This window comes from Prosopis cineraria, unplaced genomic scaffold (genome assembly GCF_029017545.1).
Source record: "Prosopis cineraria cultivar Desert tree isolate PC_DT_omini unplaced genomic scaffold, ASM2901754v1 PC4, whole genome shotgun sequence".
Taxonomy (NCBI): domain Eukaryota; kingdom Viridiplantae; phylum Streptophyta; class Magnoliopsida; order Fabales; family Fabaceae; genus Prosopis; species Prosopis cineraria.
Window position 1 is genome coordinate 11509530 of NW_026555335.1, and position 14869 is coordinate 11524398.

The 14869-nt window shown below is 36.7% G+C and overlaps 1 protein-coding gene across 1 annotated transcript; it reads left to right on the forward strand.

Moving 5' to 3' along the window:
• Nucleotides 1–325: 325 nt before the first annotated feature.
• On the forward strand, nucleotides 326–13845 carry LOC129308378 (putative glucose-6-phosphate 1-epimerase). Its single transcript, XM_054949460.1, is given in 10 exon segments — nucleotides 326–617; nucleotides 976–1050; nucleotides 2241–2297; nucleotides 3067–3227; nucleotides 3376–3516; nucleotides 4472–4539; nucleotides 4542–4564; nucleotides 4919–5018; nucleotides 12577–12817; nucleotides 13392–13845. Coding segments are annotated over 9 exon segments (987 nt in total). The 5' UTR covers nucleotides 326–470; the 3' UTR covers nucleotides 12792–12817; nucleotides 13392–13845.
• The last annotated feature ends 1024 nt before the right edge of the window (nucleotides 13846–14869 follow it).

The window sequence follows — 14869 nt, forward strand, 5'->3', positions numbered from 1 at the left end:
TTAGATAATTTTAATTAATTAAAGGAATTTTTATGGGTAATTTTTTTTAAAAAATTGAATTAGATACGCCTAAATTTTGAAAATTGTCTTATAGCAGGACACTAAAATCCTATAAGAAGTGTCTTATAAAAAAAACGAGTTAGTATAAAACTAAAAAAATTAATAACTGTGAAATAATAAGGGATTTAAATTTTAAAAAAACTATGGTAATATATATATATATATATATATATATAAAAGAAATAACAACACGCGCGCACGCGACAGGGAGATTACAGCTTTGCCGCATTAGAACAAAAATAACAAAAACAAAGATAATCGGAAACACAGCATGAGAAAAGTTAAAAGGAAATAGCACAATAGAATACAGAGGTTCTTGCAGTTGCAGACTCTTGCTTTGGTTTCAGAATTTGCATAATTTGAAAATCGTATGGTGGTCGTGAACTAGAGGAAAAAGCCAGAGAGTAGCTATGAGCACCGAACAGGCTCCTCCTCCACCTGCTTCTTCAGTTCCCAGTCCAATTCCTCCTTCTTCATCTCCTTCTTACCAGCTCTGCAAGGGTGTCAATGGCCTCGAAAAGGTCCTTCTTCGTGAGTTCCGAGGCAGCTCCGCTGAGGTCCTTTTCCTCTTCCATTTTCTCATGAGTTCATCTATTCTATCTGTCTTTATGTTTGTCTGTTTCTGTAGTAGCTGCATCTGCTCAATTTCTTGTCTGATTCTACGGTGCTAGAACTGATCCGATGCTTGATTTTGGTTTCGTGGTCGGGATTTGTGCATTCCTTGAGATTCCTGATTATATGTTGTCATTTTTGATTTTGCGATGTCGTATTCAGTCCAATTTTGTGTCCTTCTCATTCGGTGGGTGCCGATCATTTAGGATCAGGATTTCCCGTGATACCTGTCATTATACTTGGACAACTTCTAATAAAATGTTGACTGTTGCGACATTTTATTCCATTGATTGTGGTTTTCAGGTGTACTTGTATGGTGGTCATGTGACTTCTTGGAAGAATGACCACGGGGAGGAGTTGCTTTTCCTCAGTAGTAAGGTCAGCACTCGATGGTTTTATATTTCGTCACTTAGCCTATAAACTGTTAGCTGATCATATTGTTATACTCTAGATCTCACCATTTGAGTGGGGATTTGACAATTCAATTTTCCCTTCTTATGAGCTTCTTCAGTCAGAGTATAAGATGAAACGGCTTTTCAGATAATATTCGATGTCTACAAGATAATTAAATGCTGTCATCTCTTAGTGCAAATACGATGATCCCATTTCAAATAATATTTTCATAGATCTTAAGTTCTGAACATCCTCTGGCAGCTACATCTCAAGTTAGGATTTGATGATATGCTACATGCTATGCATGATAGGCAGTTAGCGTTTTATCTAGTTATGCTTTTTTTTTTTTTAATGGAGGTTTTGACAGAGATTTCTTCAATTTTCCTTTTCAATTTTTATTGTAATTATTATTAAAAGATTTCCCCTGGTCCTTTTTGTAAGAGACATTTTAGAAATTTTTCTTGGTCCTTTTTGTAATAACTTTATGCATTTCTAGAAGTATTAATTTGTTGTTTTCCCTAAGTACCTATGTAGAGAGAGACAAAGCTACACTAATTTAATAAACTTTTGAGGAAGGTAATTTTTGGAAAATAATTGAAAATATGGATATATTTAATGAGTAACTAATTTTAACTATTTTTCTTAACTTGTGTGAACATTGTTAAATTTTTATTATAAAAAAGGACTGGAGGTAGTATTTTCAGTTTTCAGCTTCAGAATGCCTGTGTGCAAGCATTTTCCCCTAGTGGTGTTTTCTATTTTTCCATTCCTTCTCTCTTTCACTCTCTCTCTTCTTTTTGGCTTCCTCGCTTCTTTTAAATTCTTGTTATTCTACATGTTCTTATTTCGCTTGAATGATAGCATTCTAGTTTTGTTCATCAATGCCTCTTTTCTATTTTTGTCCACACACACACACACATAACAATATCAATCATATGTACTTGTGTCCTTCCTAAGAAATGTGTTATCTTGTAGAACTAAGTGCTTGAAACTAGATATTTTGGTTGTTGTCTGAGCATATTGAGCAATTTTGTGGAATGTGGAGCCACTATATCTGCAAATTGTGTGCCAGCATTCAGATAAATGTCTTTTTGACTGGCATCAAGATAGATAAATAACCTCTATTTGGAATCATTCAATTTGTATCTCCTGATGGAATCTTGTTCCTTGTATAGGCTATATTTAAGCCTCCAAAGGCAATTCGCGGAGGGATTCCAATATGCTTTCCTCAAGTAAGTACTTCTTCAAGATATGTAGTTCCCATAATTGCTTTTATTGTGGCAATGCTATCTGGGAAAGGAAAAAAGGGGATGGGTAGGATAGAGAGGGGATAAAAGAAATGAGATGCAGTTTAACATATATGTAATCATAAAACTTAAGCTCTGGCATGCATTAAATGATTCTGTTATGTAGATAAGTTCCTAATTGTCATGATTTTACTAGAACAAGAAACCCTAATATCATACTCAAGTAATATCTTTGTAATTTCTGTGGGAAATTTAAGTATAACCTAGAGTAGGATATCCAATTGATTAAATTCCTAGAATATTGGAATCTCTAATGTCATACTCCATCTGTCCCTTTTTATAAGACAAAATGGATAAGAGTTGGGTGTCCCTATTTACAAGAGATTTTACAAAATCTAGGCAATAATTGATATTTCCTTCATTAAAAAATATAAAAAATTTTTCTGAGGTAACATGTTAAAAAATGTAAGACATTTTGAGTCCTTGTTGAGGAGTGTGATTTAATTAAAAATGCCTTATAATATTGAATAGAGGGAGTGTGTTTTTTTCCTAAAAATTCCCTTTGAAAATGATGCTTTTAATTAATTAAGAGAGAGAATGTGTGAGAGAGAACAGTGTTTAATTAAGGGCATTTGTGGAAAATGAATAATTTTAAAGGCATGAATTGGTTTTCTCAGTTTTTGTAAACTAGGTAAAATTGTCATATAAATAGGGATTGAGGAAGTAATTAAAATTCACTATACTGTAATTGTAGTTTGGAAGCCATGGTACACTTGAGCAGCATGGATTTGCTAGAAACCGGTTCTGGGCCATTGATAATGATCCTCCTCCATTTCCAACAAATACCACTAGTAAAGCTTTTGTTGATTTGATCCTTAAACCCTCTGAGGAAGATGCAAAGATTTGGCCTCACAGGTACATATAAAGAGTAGAGACTTTCAATGCTATGTTTACTTTTTAGATAACATACTGTTTACTTATTTTCTTAACTTTTCACTTTTGTTTCACTGTTTGGATTTCTAATTTATATTCTTTCTGATATTGTCTTTTTGTTTGGATTTAGTTTTGAATATCGTCTTAGGGTAGCTCTTGGACCAGGAGGAGACCTGATGTTAACATCTCGGATTAGGAATACAAATCCTGACGGGAAGCCATTTTCATTCACATTTGCTTATCATACATATTTCTGTGTGTCAGATATATGGTAGGTAGAGTGCTTGAAACAAGTTTGTCTCACTCGAGTATTAAAGTTTTTTATTCAGTATGTCAAATCTAGTAATTCACTATCTCTTTATCACTTTGTTCTGTCTGCTCATGTAGAAGGATTGTTGATTAATATTGTATTGAAACTTAAAATCATCAGCCTGTTAATTGCAGTGTAAATTTGTAATTCTTATTTGTTAAAGGTGTTCAGAATGTAGGTCCAAGTTCTTATCTCTTCCCACTTGTATTCCAACAGTGAATTTTTATGATAGAAATTGAGTTCAACCGCTATCTTATAGACTATCTTATAAGTCTTGGCAGGGGGAGGAGGTTGGTTTTATTGTATGGGTGCTTCATTAAACTCTGTAGTTTCTTTGTGTATTGGTACTCTTGAAAGTAACTTCCAGTCAAGAGCTAAACAAGATCAGTATAGTGAAAAGGTGAAGAAAACTATATCATTTAATAAACCAGGTGTATGATTGTTTTCAAGACTTGACATGGGAAATCTATTGCTGGTTAAGTGACTGTTTCAGCCTTAAATTGCAAAATTTTGTTAGGAAATTTTAAAGTTGTCTTTGGTTTCAACCTGTCATATTCTTTGTTAAATGAAGGTCCCTAGTTTGGTATGTATGTTTGGAAATTTTGTTGATGTCAAAATAATTTGCAATTGCAGCTTCTTGGGTTGAATTTGCGGCATTCAAAATGTCGAGTTCTGCTCTGGAAAAATATTTCAGTATTATACACCTAAACAAAATAATTTCATTATTGTTAAATTTACCAAGATTTACCTGATATAAATTATATTTTAGACTGTATATATTTATGTTCTTGTTCTGTTTTTATACTAATGTAGCTTAATTACTCTTCATAATTTACTTTCTTTTTATTTTCAGGAATAGATACATTTGTGGCTAGCAGTTGACTTGCTTTTAACTAGTTCATTTGCTTGTATTCAGTGAAGTTCGGGTTGAGGGATTAGAGACACTGGATTATCTTGACAACTTGCAGAACAAGGGGGTTTTACCGCTGCTTTAACGTTTGAATCAGAAGTAAGTTGTTTTCTCCCCTTCTGCTACGATGAGGAGATGCCAAAATAGGTCCTCCTTAGTGCTGATCACTCTCAGAGCCACCTGTGGCCTGGGAGCTGGGTGTAGCAGTTCGATCTCAATTATATTTTCTTTATTTTCCTTTCTTATCATATCTTGTATTTGTCTCTTAACCATTGCTCATTGCCCATGATAGCACAACTTGTGCCATGTGCGGGCATTGGCTGTACATATCTGTACCCAGTTTTCCTCTAGATCTGAGAATATTAAGTACATTTATGTAGCAAATTTTGATTTACTTTTTTATTATGCTTTGATGAGTTTGAATTGATTATTTGGGTTTTCTTGGCATGATAGGTGGACAAGATATATCTGAGCACTCCCACAAAGATTGCAATTCTTGATCATGAGAAGAAAAGAACATTTGTGCTACGTAAAGATGGACTTCCTGATGCTGGTGAGTATTATCAAGTTCATCTTTGTTGATAGAGGAAAAGAAAGAAAAAAGTTATTTGAATGGGATCATTTACTTACTAAGCAAGGCTCCTTGTGTATCTATTTATACTCATTATTAGGTCAACCTCAACGGTATTGCAACCTGCAAAAGTCCAAACCATGAGTATCAGCGGACTTGTTTTAACATAGCTGTCAGGCGCTTACACTAGAGCACTCCCTCATCTGAAGTTAGTCGAAACTTTAGCTTCATATAAATAGATTATAGAAACCAATTTCTCCAAGACCAACACATCTAGACTTGTAAACCCTAAACTCCAATTCGGAAACTTCAGCAACTAGCATTTTCTCTGGCAACATTCTTTGCAGGCAAGCATCTCCCCAGATTCTGACCTATGAGCAACCCTTATGTCTGTCTTTTAGTAACTCAATTGACATAACTCATAGAAATATTTGACCTATGATACAATGATATGGGCTTGAGAAATGAAATAACCAACATAATTCATTCACCCATTGCACCAGCATGCCCTCCCCTATTTATAATACCGGAGTCTGGAGATGTGGATAGGTTTCCCCAAAGCAGCTTCCTTAACAAGCTTTAGTTCACTTTTTTTTTTTTTAAAAAAAAAATTCAAACCTAGGTTTCAAGCTGCACACTCATATTCAGGAATGTTACTAGTTAAAAAAAAAATGAATAAAAACAATTATAGCCCTCGAGATGGAGAAATACATTTAAAAAGCTAAAGCAGAACCAAAAACACAATGAAATAATAGAAAATGTTTTCTGTCGCCCAGAAATATTACAGTCACTAAAAGGGTTGGAAAAGGATGCTGGAATTATGATGGACAGTTGGGGTGCCTAAGCTCCTGTTGAAAACTGGAGCTCTAGTTCATAAAATGAAAGGCTATCGAAATCTAACTCTCCTCTCAAACGCAACTTTGATACCAAGTTGACTGAAGTAATCTGAAGGGATTGCTTACTTGCTCAGTTATTTTTCTAGCATATATGTTTATAGTAAAAAATTGTGTCCAGTGCAAGGGCAGTACATTTAGGGCAAGCCTAGCCTACTAGTGGTCAAAACACTTATTTTAACATAGCTATCACACATTTACACTGTTCTGACAACATTGTAGCCGAAGTTACTGCTATTTATAAAATTTACTGGCTGGGGATTTCTGCTGTATGAAGATTTCTATTTGAGAGCAACAAGAATTTGAAGAGCTCAGTTGGGAATAAATAAATCAACGATGTTAACTAGAACACTTTGGGCTAGAATTGGGAGAGTGTGGGTTTTTGGATGGGGGAGTTAGGGATTTTGGGAAGTTTGGGGATCTCACATTTAACATTGGGGAGTGTGGGGGGTTCTGTTACACGTTATGCTATTTTATAGTTATTTGATGGCTTTATTGTCTTTATGCTGATAGGTTATTATTGTCTTTTCATATATTTCTGCATTACAAATTAGTTATTGACAGTATAGGACCTTACCTTTAGGACATGTGTTTAGGTTTAGGATATATCTTGTATCCTACATCCTTAGCACATTTTTGTGAATGAAATCAGTCTCTTCTCTCCCTTCTTCTCTCTTCCCTTAACATTTTGGTATCAGAGCCGTCTCTCCAGCCATGGCTCCACCGGAGACTCGATCCTCTATTGAACGCGTGGGCGACCTTGAGCATCGACTGGAGATGCAATCTGCATTGGTGGGTAGCACTCAGCTTGCTATGGACAAACACACAGAGGAAATATCCGACATGCGGCTAACCATAAACAGTTTTCTACCTAGTTTTCTACCCAGCTTAATGACATTAATGCCAAGCTTTCCATGATTATTAATCAACCTTCCCGTTCTGCTAACCTTGAAGCCGGTGAACCTTCCCAAGCTCCCATCGCGACAAATACACCACCTAGACTGGCAGCTTCGACCTCTCTCCTACTAATCAATATTCCACCACCCGCATTTCCTAGACCAACCATGTCCTCCGCAACAACTCCTCCTCCTCCCCTATCAACCCCACTCCCTCAGTTTGGTTCGTTCCAAGGACTTATTCCCACCCCTCAACCGTCTTACTTTGTTCCAACCAAGCATAGCAGAGTAGAGTTTTTGAAATTTGATGGTGCTGATTTCAGAGGATGGCTTATTGATGTCGCCAATTTTTTGAGGTGGACGAAACACCTGTTGAGCATCGCATTCGTCTTCTCAGTATCTATTAGAGAAACGCGCCTTGCGGTAGCATCTCGCTTTTGTAAAATAGAGGCGTTTGTCGGACCTCTCTTGGGATGAATATTTTCATGAGATGGAAGCTAAGTTTGGGGATATTAAGGATGAAAACCCCATGATTGCTGTTAAGAAGCTCCAGATGCAAGAGTCTGTGGAAGAGTATTAAGAGAAATTTGATGAGTTACTCACCGAAGTCGACTTATCTAAAGTTGCTGCCATGAATTCTTATATAGGCGGCCTTAGGAGTGATGTGCAGCAGAGTGTTCTTAGTCTACAACCCACATCTTTAGCCAGTGCGATGAAAATGGCGAGGCATCAGGTTGCAACCATTAAGGCGATTCACGAGAATGCTCCCCCCTCAGCGTTGCGTAAGCCTTTTCACGCCCCCTCTGCGTTTTCTGCATCAGCTGCTCCTCAATTTCTACCTTCCTCTCTATCGGGCCACAAGATCGAATTGAACCCCAACCCCCTTCCGTCTACAGGCCCTACTGTTGATAAGCCCAAATCGTTCAACTCTACCAGTATGTCCAGTTCAGCGTCGTCCAGACCCACTAAGCAGCTTTCCAAGCGTGAGATGGACGAACGACGTCGCAAGGGGTTCTGTTATTGGTGTAATGAAAAATATAGCAGTACCCATAGATGCTGAGATTCCCATCTCTTCGCCCTCATCGTCGAAGATGATTCAGAACTCTTTGAGGATGCATTAAAAGAGATCGAGCCTCTACCCTCTACCGGAATAGTGAACACGATTGAGGGCAGAGAAGGCACGTCTACGTTGTGTCTCGCTGGCCGCATAAAACGTCAGAGCATCTTATCCTAATTGACACAGGAAGCACGCATAATGTCTTAGATTCAAGGGTAGCTAAACGGCTTAAATTGAAGGTTCAAGAATAGGATGGCATTCAAATTATGTTGCGGATAATCGGCAGCTGTTAGTCTCTAAATGCTGTTCGAATCTGGAATGGGAAATGGGGGCTTCTTGCTTTTCTTCTGATTTTATAATCATGAAGGTCGGGGTGTTCAATATGATTTTGGGTGCTCAATGGCTCAAAACCTTAGGCTGTTTCTCCACGGACATGGCAGAGCATCTATTTGAATTTCATCAGAATGGTCAATTAATTACACTAAAAGGGATGAGCTACAGAATACCGAAGCCTATTATGCACATGACTCTCTTTAATGGTGATAAAACCATGGCTGATTATCTCTACCTCATTCACATTCCTCAACACTTGCAGGTATAGTTACCTTGCAACTCTTCTCTTTCTTCTGATCAGCGAAACCAATTGCACAATTTACTCGACTCCTTCACTGATGTTTTTACTGAGCCCACTACCCTGCCACCTTCTCGTTCTTTTGACCGCTCCATTCCCCTTAAAGTGGACCAACCTGTGAGTTGTAGACCCTACCGATATAGACTTGTTCAAAAATCTGAGATTGAACAGCAAGTCTAGTAGATGCTTGATAATGGAATCATACGGGAAAGCAATAGTTCTTTTGTAGCCCTGTTGTTCCAGTGCAGAAAAAAGATGGCACATGGCGTTTTTGTGTTGATTATAGAAGATTAAATGAAGCCCTGTTAAGAACAAATTTCCTATTCCAGTTATCGAGGAGCTCTTGGACGAACTTACTGGAGCACAGTTTTTCTCTAAGCTGGATTTAAGAGCCGGTTACCACTAGATTCGAATGAATGAATCTAATATTGCTAAAACAGCCTTCCGCACACATGAAGGCTTACATGAATTCATGGTCATGCCGTTTGGTCTCACTAATGCGCCCGCTGCGTTTCAAAGCCTTATGAATTCGGTTTTCAAACCTTTCTTGCGGAAGTTTATCCTAGTTTTCTTTGATGATATCTTGGTTTATAGCAAACAATGGGCAGCCTTCTTGGAGCACTTGAGAGCAACCTTATCACTCTTGCGGCAGCATCGACTTTTTGCTAAGGCTTCTAAATGCATTTTTGCAGCAACACAAATTGATTATCTTGGTCATGTCATCACAGTTGATGGGGTTCAGGCAGACCCGAAGAAACTAGAGGCCATAGCTTCTTGGCCAATCCCTTCTTCCATTAAAGCATTATGAGGCTTCCTCGGTCTTACGGGTTACTATCGATGCTTTGTTAAAGGGTATGGTTCTATCAGCAGTCCCCTAACTGAGTTGTTAAAGAAAAATGAGCCTTTCGTTTGGTCTCCTAAAGCTCAATCAGCTTTTGAATCCCTCAAGGCTTCCCCGACTTCCCCGCCAGTGCTTGCTCTTCCCAATTTTAATGAGACCTTTGTCATCGAAATTGATGCTTCAGGGCATGGATTGGGCGCAATATTATCCCAAAATGGCCATCCTTTGGCTTTTGCTAGTAAGGCACTTTCTTACCGTAAGAGACAATTGTTTGCGTATGAGCGTGAATTGTTGGCCATTATTTTTGCTGTCAAGCAGTGGCGTTTTTATCTTTGGGGACACAAATTCATCATCCGTATTGACCATTTACCTTTGAAGCATCTCTTGGAGCAATGTGACTTGAGTCAAGAGCAGTGTAAGTGGTTGCATAAACTTTAGGGGCTTGACTATGAAATCGTTTACTGCAAAGGATGTGATAACGCTACAGCTGATGTGTTATCTAGGTGTTCTGAAGGGGACTGTTTGGCCATTTCAATGCCAATCTCTCCATTATATGAGAGGGTGTGCGATTCTTGGCTTCTTGATGATCATTTACAGCAGCTGATTAGAAGTCTGGAAATTAATCCCTTTTCTTATCCTAAGTACACTTGGGAACACCAATTGTTGAAACGAAAGGGTAAGCTGGTGGTGGGTGCTGATCGAGGTCTTCGGGAGTCTTTACTTCAGTTTTTTCATGCTGATGGCATTAGGGGCCATTCAGGTATGACTCCCACCTACAAACGGCTTGCCTCTTTTTTTTATTGGAAAGGATTGGAAAAGGATGTTTGCAATTTTGTACGTCAATGCACTACATGTCAGTGCTTTAAACCAGAATTAATTGCCTCCCTTGGTCTTCTCCAACCCTTACCTATTCCGGAACATATTTGGTTTGAGCTCTCAATGGACTTTATTAGTGGCCTTTCTAAATCTTATTCTAAGACTACTATTTTAGTTGTTGTTGATCGTTTATCTAAGGCTGCTCATTTCATGGCTCTCAAGCACCCATTTACTGCTGTAGATGTGGCCAATATCTTCATGGATAATGTGGTTAAGTTGCATGGGTTTCCTAAGTCTATTGTTTCAGACCGGGATCCTATTTTCTATGGGAAATTCTGGAAGGAACTCGCAAGGCTGTATGGGGTCAAATTACAATTTTCTTCAGCATACCACCCCCAAACGGATGGCCAAATTGACGTACTCAACTGTTGTTTGGAGTGTTGCCTCCGTTGCATGTCGGGAGATTTTCCTAAACAGTGGGTTAAGTGGCTGCCACTTGCTGAATTATGGTACAATACTACCTTCCACTCTTCCATTGGTATGTCTCCCTTTGAAGCTGTTTATGGGGTGCCTCCTCCTACTCATCTGCCTTACATTGCTGATGATTCATCTAATGAAATGGTTGATAGAACTTGCAATTCACAGGAGCTTACTATTCAGCTTTTGAAACAACACCTATTGAAGGCTCAACATAGGATGGTTCAACAAGCTAATAAGCACCGGTCTGAGCAAAAATTTGTTGAAGGAGACATGGTTTTTCTCAAACTACACCCTTTTAGGAAGAATCTCTTGAACAACTCTTCCTTGCATAAGCTAGCTGCTCGTTACTTTGGCCCATTCAAGGTGTTACGGCGTCTTGGGGAAGTTGCATATGAACTGGACCTTCCTCCTCACACTAAGGTCCACCCAGTTTTTCATGTTTCCATGTTAAAAAAATATGTTAGCACGGCTGTCCCCACTACCCCCACCTTACCCCTGGTGGATGATCATGGTCAATTTATGATGGAACTAGAGGAATTACTGGGTAGAAAAATCATTAAGTGCCATAATCTACCGGTGACTCAAGTGTTGGTTCACTGGAAATTTTTTCAACCTAAAGACGCTACTTGGGAAGATCTTTCAGCCATAAAACAGCAGTTCCCTCACTTTCAGACAGATGCTCCAGCTTCTACCACTATCCTTGTGGACAAGGATGTTTTTTAAGGGGGGAGTATTGTTACACGTTATGCTATTTTATAGTTATTTGATGGCTTTATTGTCTTATGCTGATAGGTTATTATTGTCTTTTCATATATTTCTGCATTACAGATTAGTTATTGACAGTATAGGACCTTACCTTTTGGACACATGTCTAGGTTTAGGGTATATCTTGTATCCTACGTCCTTTGCACATTTTTATGAATGAAATCAGTCTCTTCTCTTCCTTCTTCTCTCTTCCCTTAACATGTTCTGTCTAAGAGAGGGGTTGGAAATTTTGATACAGCAGTGAAAACTTGAGAAAATGGGGAATCATCTAGGATTTGAGGGTGGGACAAGAATCAAGGAGTGTCGGGTTTGGTGGTAAAGAGAGGATTGAATAATCTGAGATGGAATTGTGAGAAACTTTGGGAAATTTTATGGGATTTTAGTGGTTTCATTCGACGTTTAATGAAATTAAAGCATAGGATATTTTTGTGCTAACCGAACCAACCTTAGAGTAGTGGAATATTAACTTTTGAACAACGGAGTAACAAGGCGAAGATAGTTCAAATCACATGGTCATAAACTGTATTTTGCCTATTAATTTGTACAAGAGTATGATTTTGTTCCAACTCTTAGAATATTTTGATCCTCGAAGATGGTATTGCTGTCATTTAAGTACTTCACAGGGTGAAATCGGGGTGAAATCATTCTCTTTAGGTGCCAAGGGATCTACAAAATCTGTAATACCAATTGATGCCAACACTATCTTTCGACAACCAAAATAGAGATTTTTGAATACTTTACTGTATTTCCTTGATGTGTAGATAGTTCAGTGATGTAATGAAAGAGTTAATTATCCGAGTGAAGTATAGCTTAGAAAAGTTTTCTGCTTTTCATCTTCATCTCTGCAATACCTCTTTCAAGCATAGCACTGCTGACTTAAGCTAAATGATGACATTTTTACAATTTAAACATAATATATTTTGATGTCGTGATTTGAGATGTTCGAGGTTCAGTTGTAATTTTGCAAAGCTATGTCTACCAAGTAGCGTATTTCATAACCTTTGCAGCAATTGAATTGTATGCTCCCGCATTTAAGAATTGTAGTTATAAAAAAATATGGTCTAGTTTGATGTCTTAAATGGTTTTCACTAGAGTGGTTGTTCATATAACTCTCTCTCTCTCTCTCTCTCTCTCTCTCTCTCGTGTTATTTATCTATGCAGTGGTATGGAACCCTTGGGATAAGAAAGCAAAGGCTATGGCAGATTTTGGGGATGATGAGTATAAGCATATGCTTTGTGTAGAGGCTGCTGCTGTTGAAAAATCTATCACTTTAAAACCTGGCGAAGAATGGAGAGGGAGACTAGAGCTTTCAGCTGTTCCCTCTAGTTATTGTAGTGGGCAACTGGATCCTCAGCGTGTTCTTCAGGGAATCTGAAAGATCCATTACTTTGTCCTGTACGGGTAATAATAATGTTTTTTTTTTTGGCCAGAGTACAGGGTAATCATGGTTGATTGATAAATTTGAATATTGTCTTTTAACATACAATATTAATGAATAACAAAAAGCTTTAGCAGTTCATTTTCCTACCTTGGAAGTTCTAAATGCATAGAGGGGAAATGTTGATTTTCATTTTGTTTGACATGGTTCTTTATTATATATCATGGAACTATAAACAAATATCTGGAGATATAATTTCATAATATTTGTTTTCATTGAATTCCAAATTTGTTAATTGTTTAAGATGATGCATATCAAGATAAACATTTAACTCTGGAATTTTGCTCTCATTTGACAACGGATTGGTCTACAGTTTCATTTAATTGCCTTGATATTTGAAATTCAATATTTGATTTGTCAGCTATTGATAAATCTATCATTTACTCTGGTCTTAATCGGATTGCTAACTTTGACTCCCCCACCCCAAAGGGAGAAAATATATATATATCAGATTGCTCATTGCTCAGCTGTCCTAGCGTGCATGTGCTGATTCGTTGGACTGTGTTACTAATTAATTTGGTCAGACTTATTCTGCAGGTATCTTGTTGGGACGCGGGTGGATCATGACAGGAAAATGTGTCCTGGTACTTACCCACTTCATGTTCCATTTGAACCTGTGTAGGACGGACAAACAAATGGTGAATAGGATTTTGTTAATTAATATTTTGCCTGTAATGGATGGGCGATTAGTTTGGTCATGGCAAACTGAAACAGAATACAGCAGAATGGTCCTCAGTCATTGTCATGGCAGATTGGAATTACAGCCTAAATTCAACAGATTTTCATGTTGGATTCAACGGCGCAGAGGGATTAGTTTTTGAATCCGCTTAGTTTGGGCTTTTGGACCCCCATAAATTGTTTATTTCTAAATGTCCTAGGCTACTGAATTCTTCTTTGAAGCATGCCTTATAATATATACATAAGGGTTTGTACAAGAACTGTTGACTCTGGGTTGCATTGTTGCCATTATTATATTATATCTCTCCCTGTTGATTTTTTCTGTTATTATCAAGAATTTAGCCACAGTTAAAAAGATTGCTACTCCCTCCGTTTAAAAATATAAGACATTTTTAATTGAATCTCACTTTCTAATAAAATAGTTATTTATTTTCAAACTAACTTTGTCTTTATATGTATATATATATATTTTTATTAAATACTTTATAATAAATATAAAGTTAATAGTGATATCTTGTTACATTGCGAATGGCTTATAAAAGTTAATAGTGAAACTTTTATCCTTTAATTTTATATAAGGATTTAATTTAGTATCTTAATTTTATAAAATATTTTTTCAGACTTTCAATTTTAATACTGTTAGTTTTAAATTATTATTTTTTGTGTCAATTATTACTTTAAAAAATTAAACTTAATATGTTAATATTTAATAATATTTAATTAATATTTAAAAGTTTAATGTAAGAATTTTTTTTGTCAATAAAACTAATGGTGTTAGGATTAAAATATTAAAAAATATTTTATAAAATTAAAAGATTAAAATATAATATTGTGTAAAGTTAAAGAATTAAAGTCTAAATGTGTATTTTAACTTGTTATAAAAAAAAGCAAAGGGGAGGGTGAAGTATAATGACTCTATTTTTATTATTTATAAAAGATAAATATGTAATCAATGTGTTATCTAAGAATAAAGCATTCAATATTTATCGTGTTTTGATTAAAAATCTTCTGATAAAAATATAAAAATTAAATGTATACAAGTTATTTTCCTTGTAATTTTACAGCTCTCATGATGTTAATAATCTCTTTCAAGATTGAGCTCGATGACACAGCTGTGAAGTTAGTGCAGTGTTATTATTATTATTTTTTTGAATTTTGGTTGATTAATGATCACATAAGTATTTGTTTTAATTTTTTATCCTATCTGCAAAGTTCACAATCTTGCTATTACTGAAGGGAAATCAAATCCCTTTTACCTTACTCAGCCACCGTCCACCGTGCCTTGGTGGTCACATAAGCGTTGTATTATATATATTACAACAATAACTCGCAGGCAA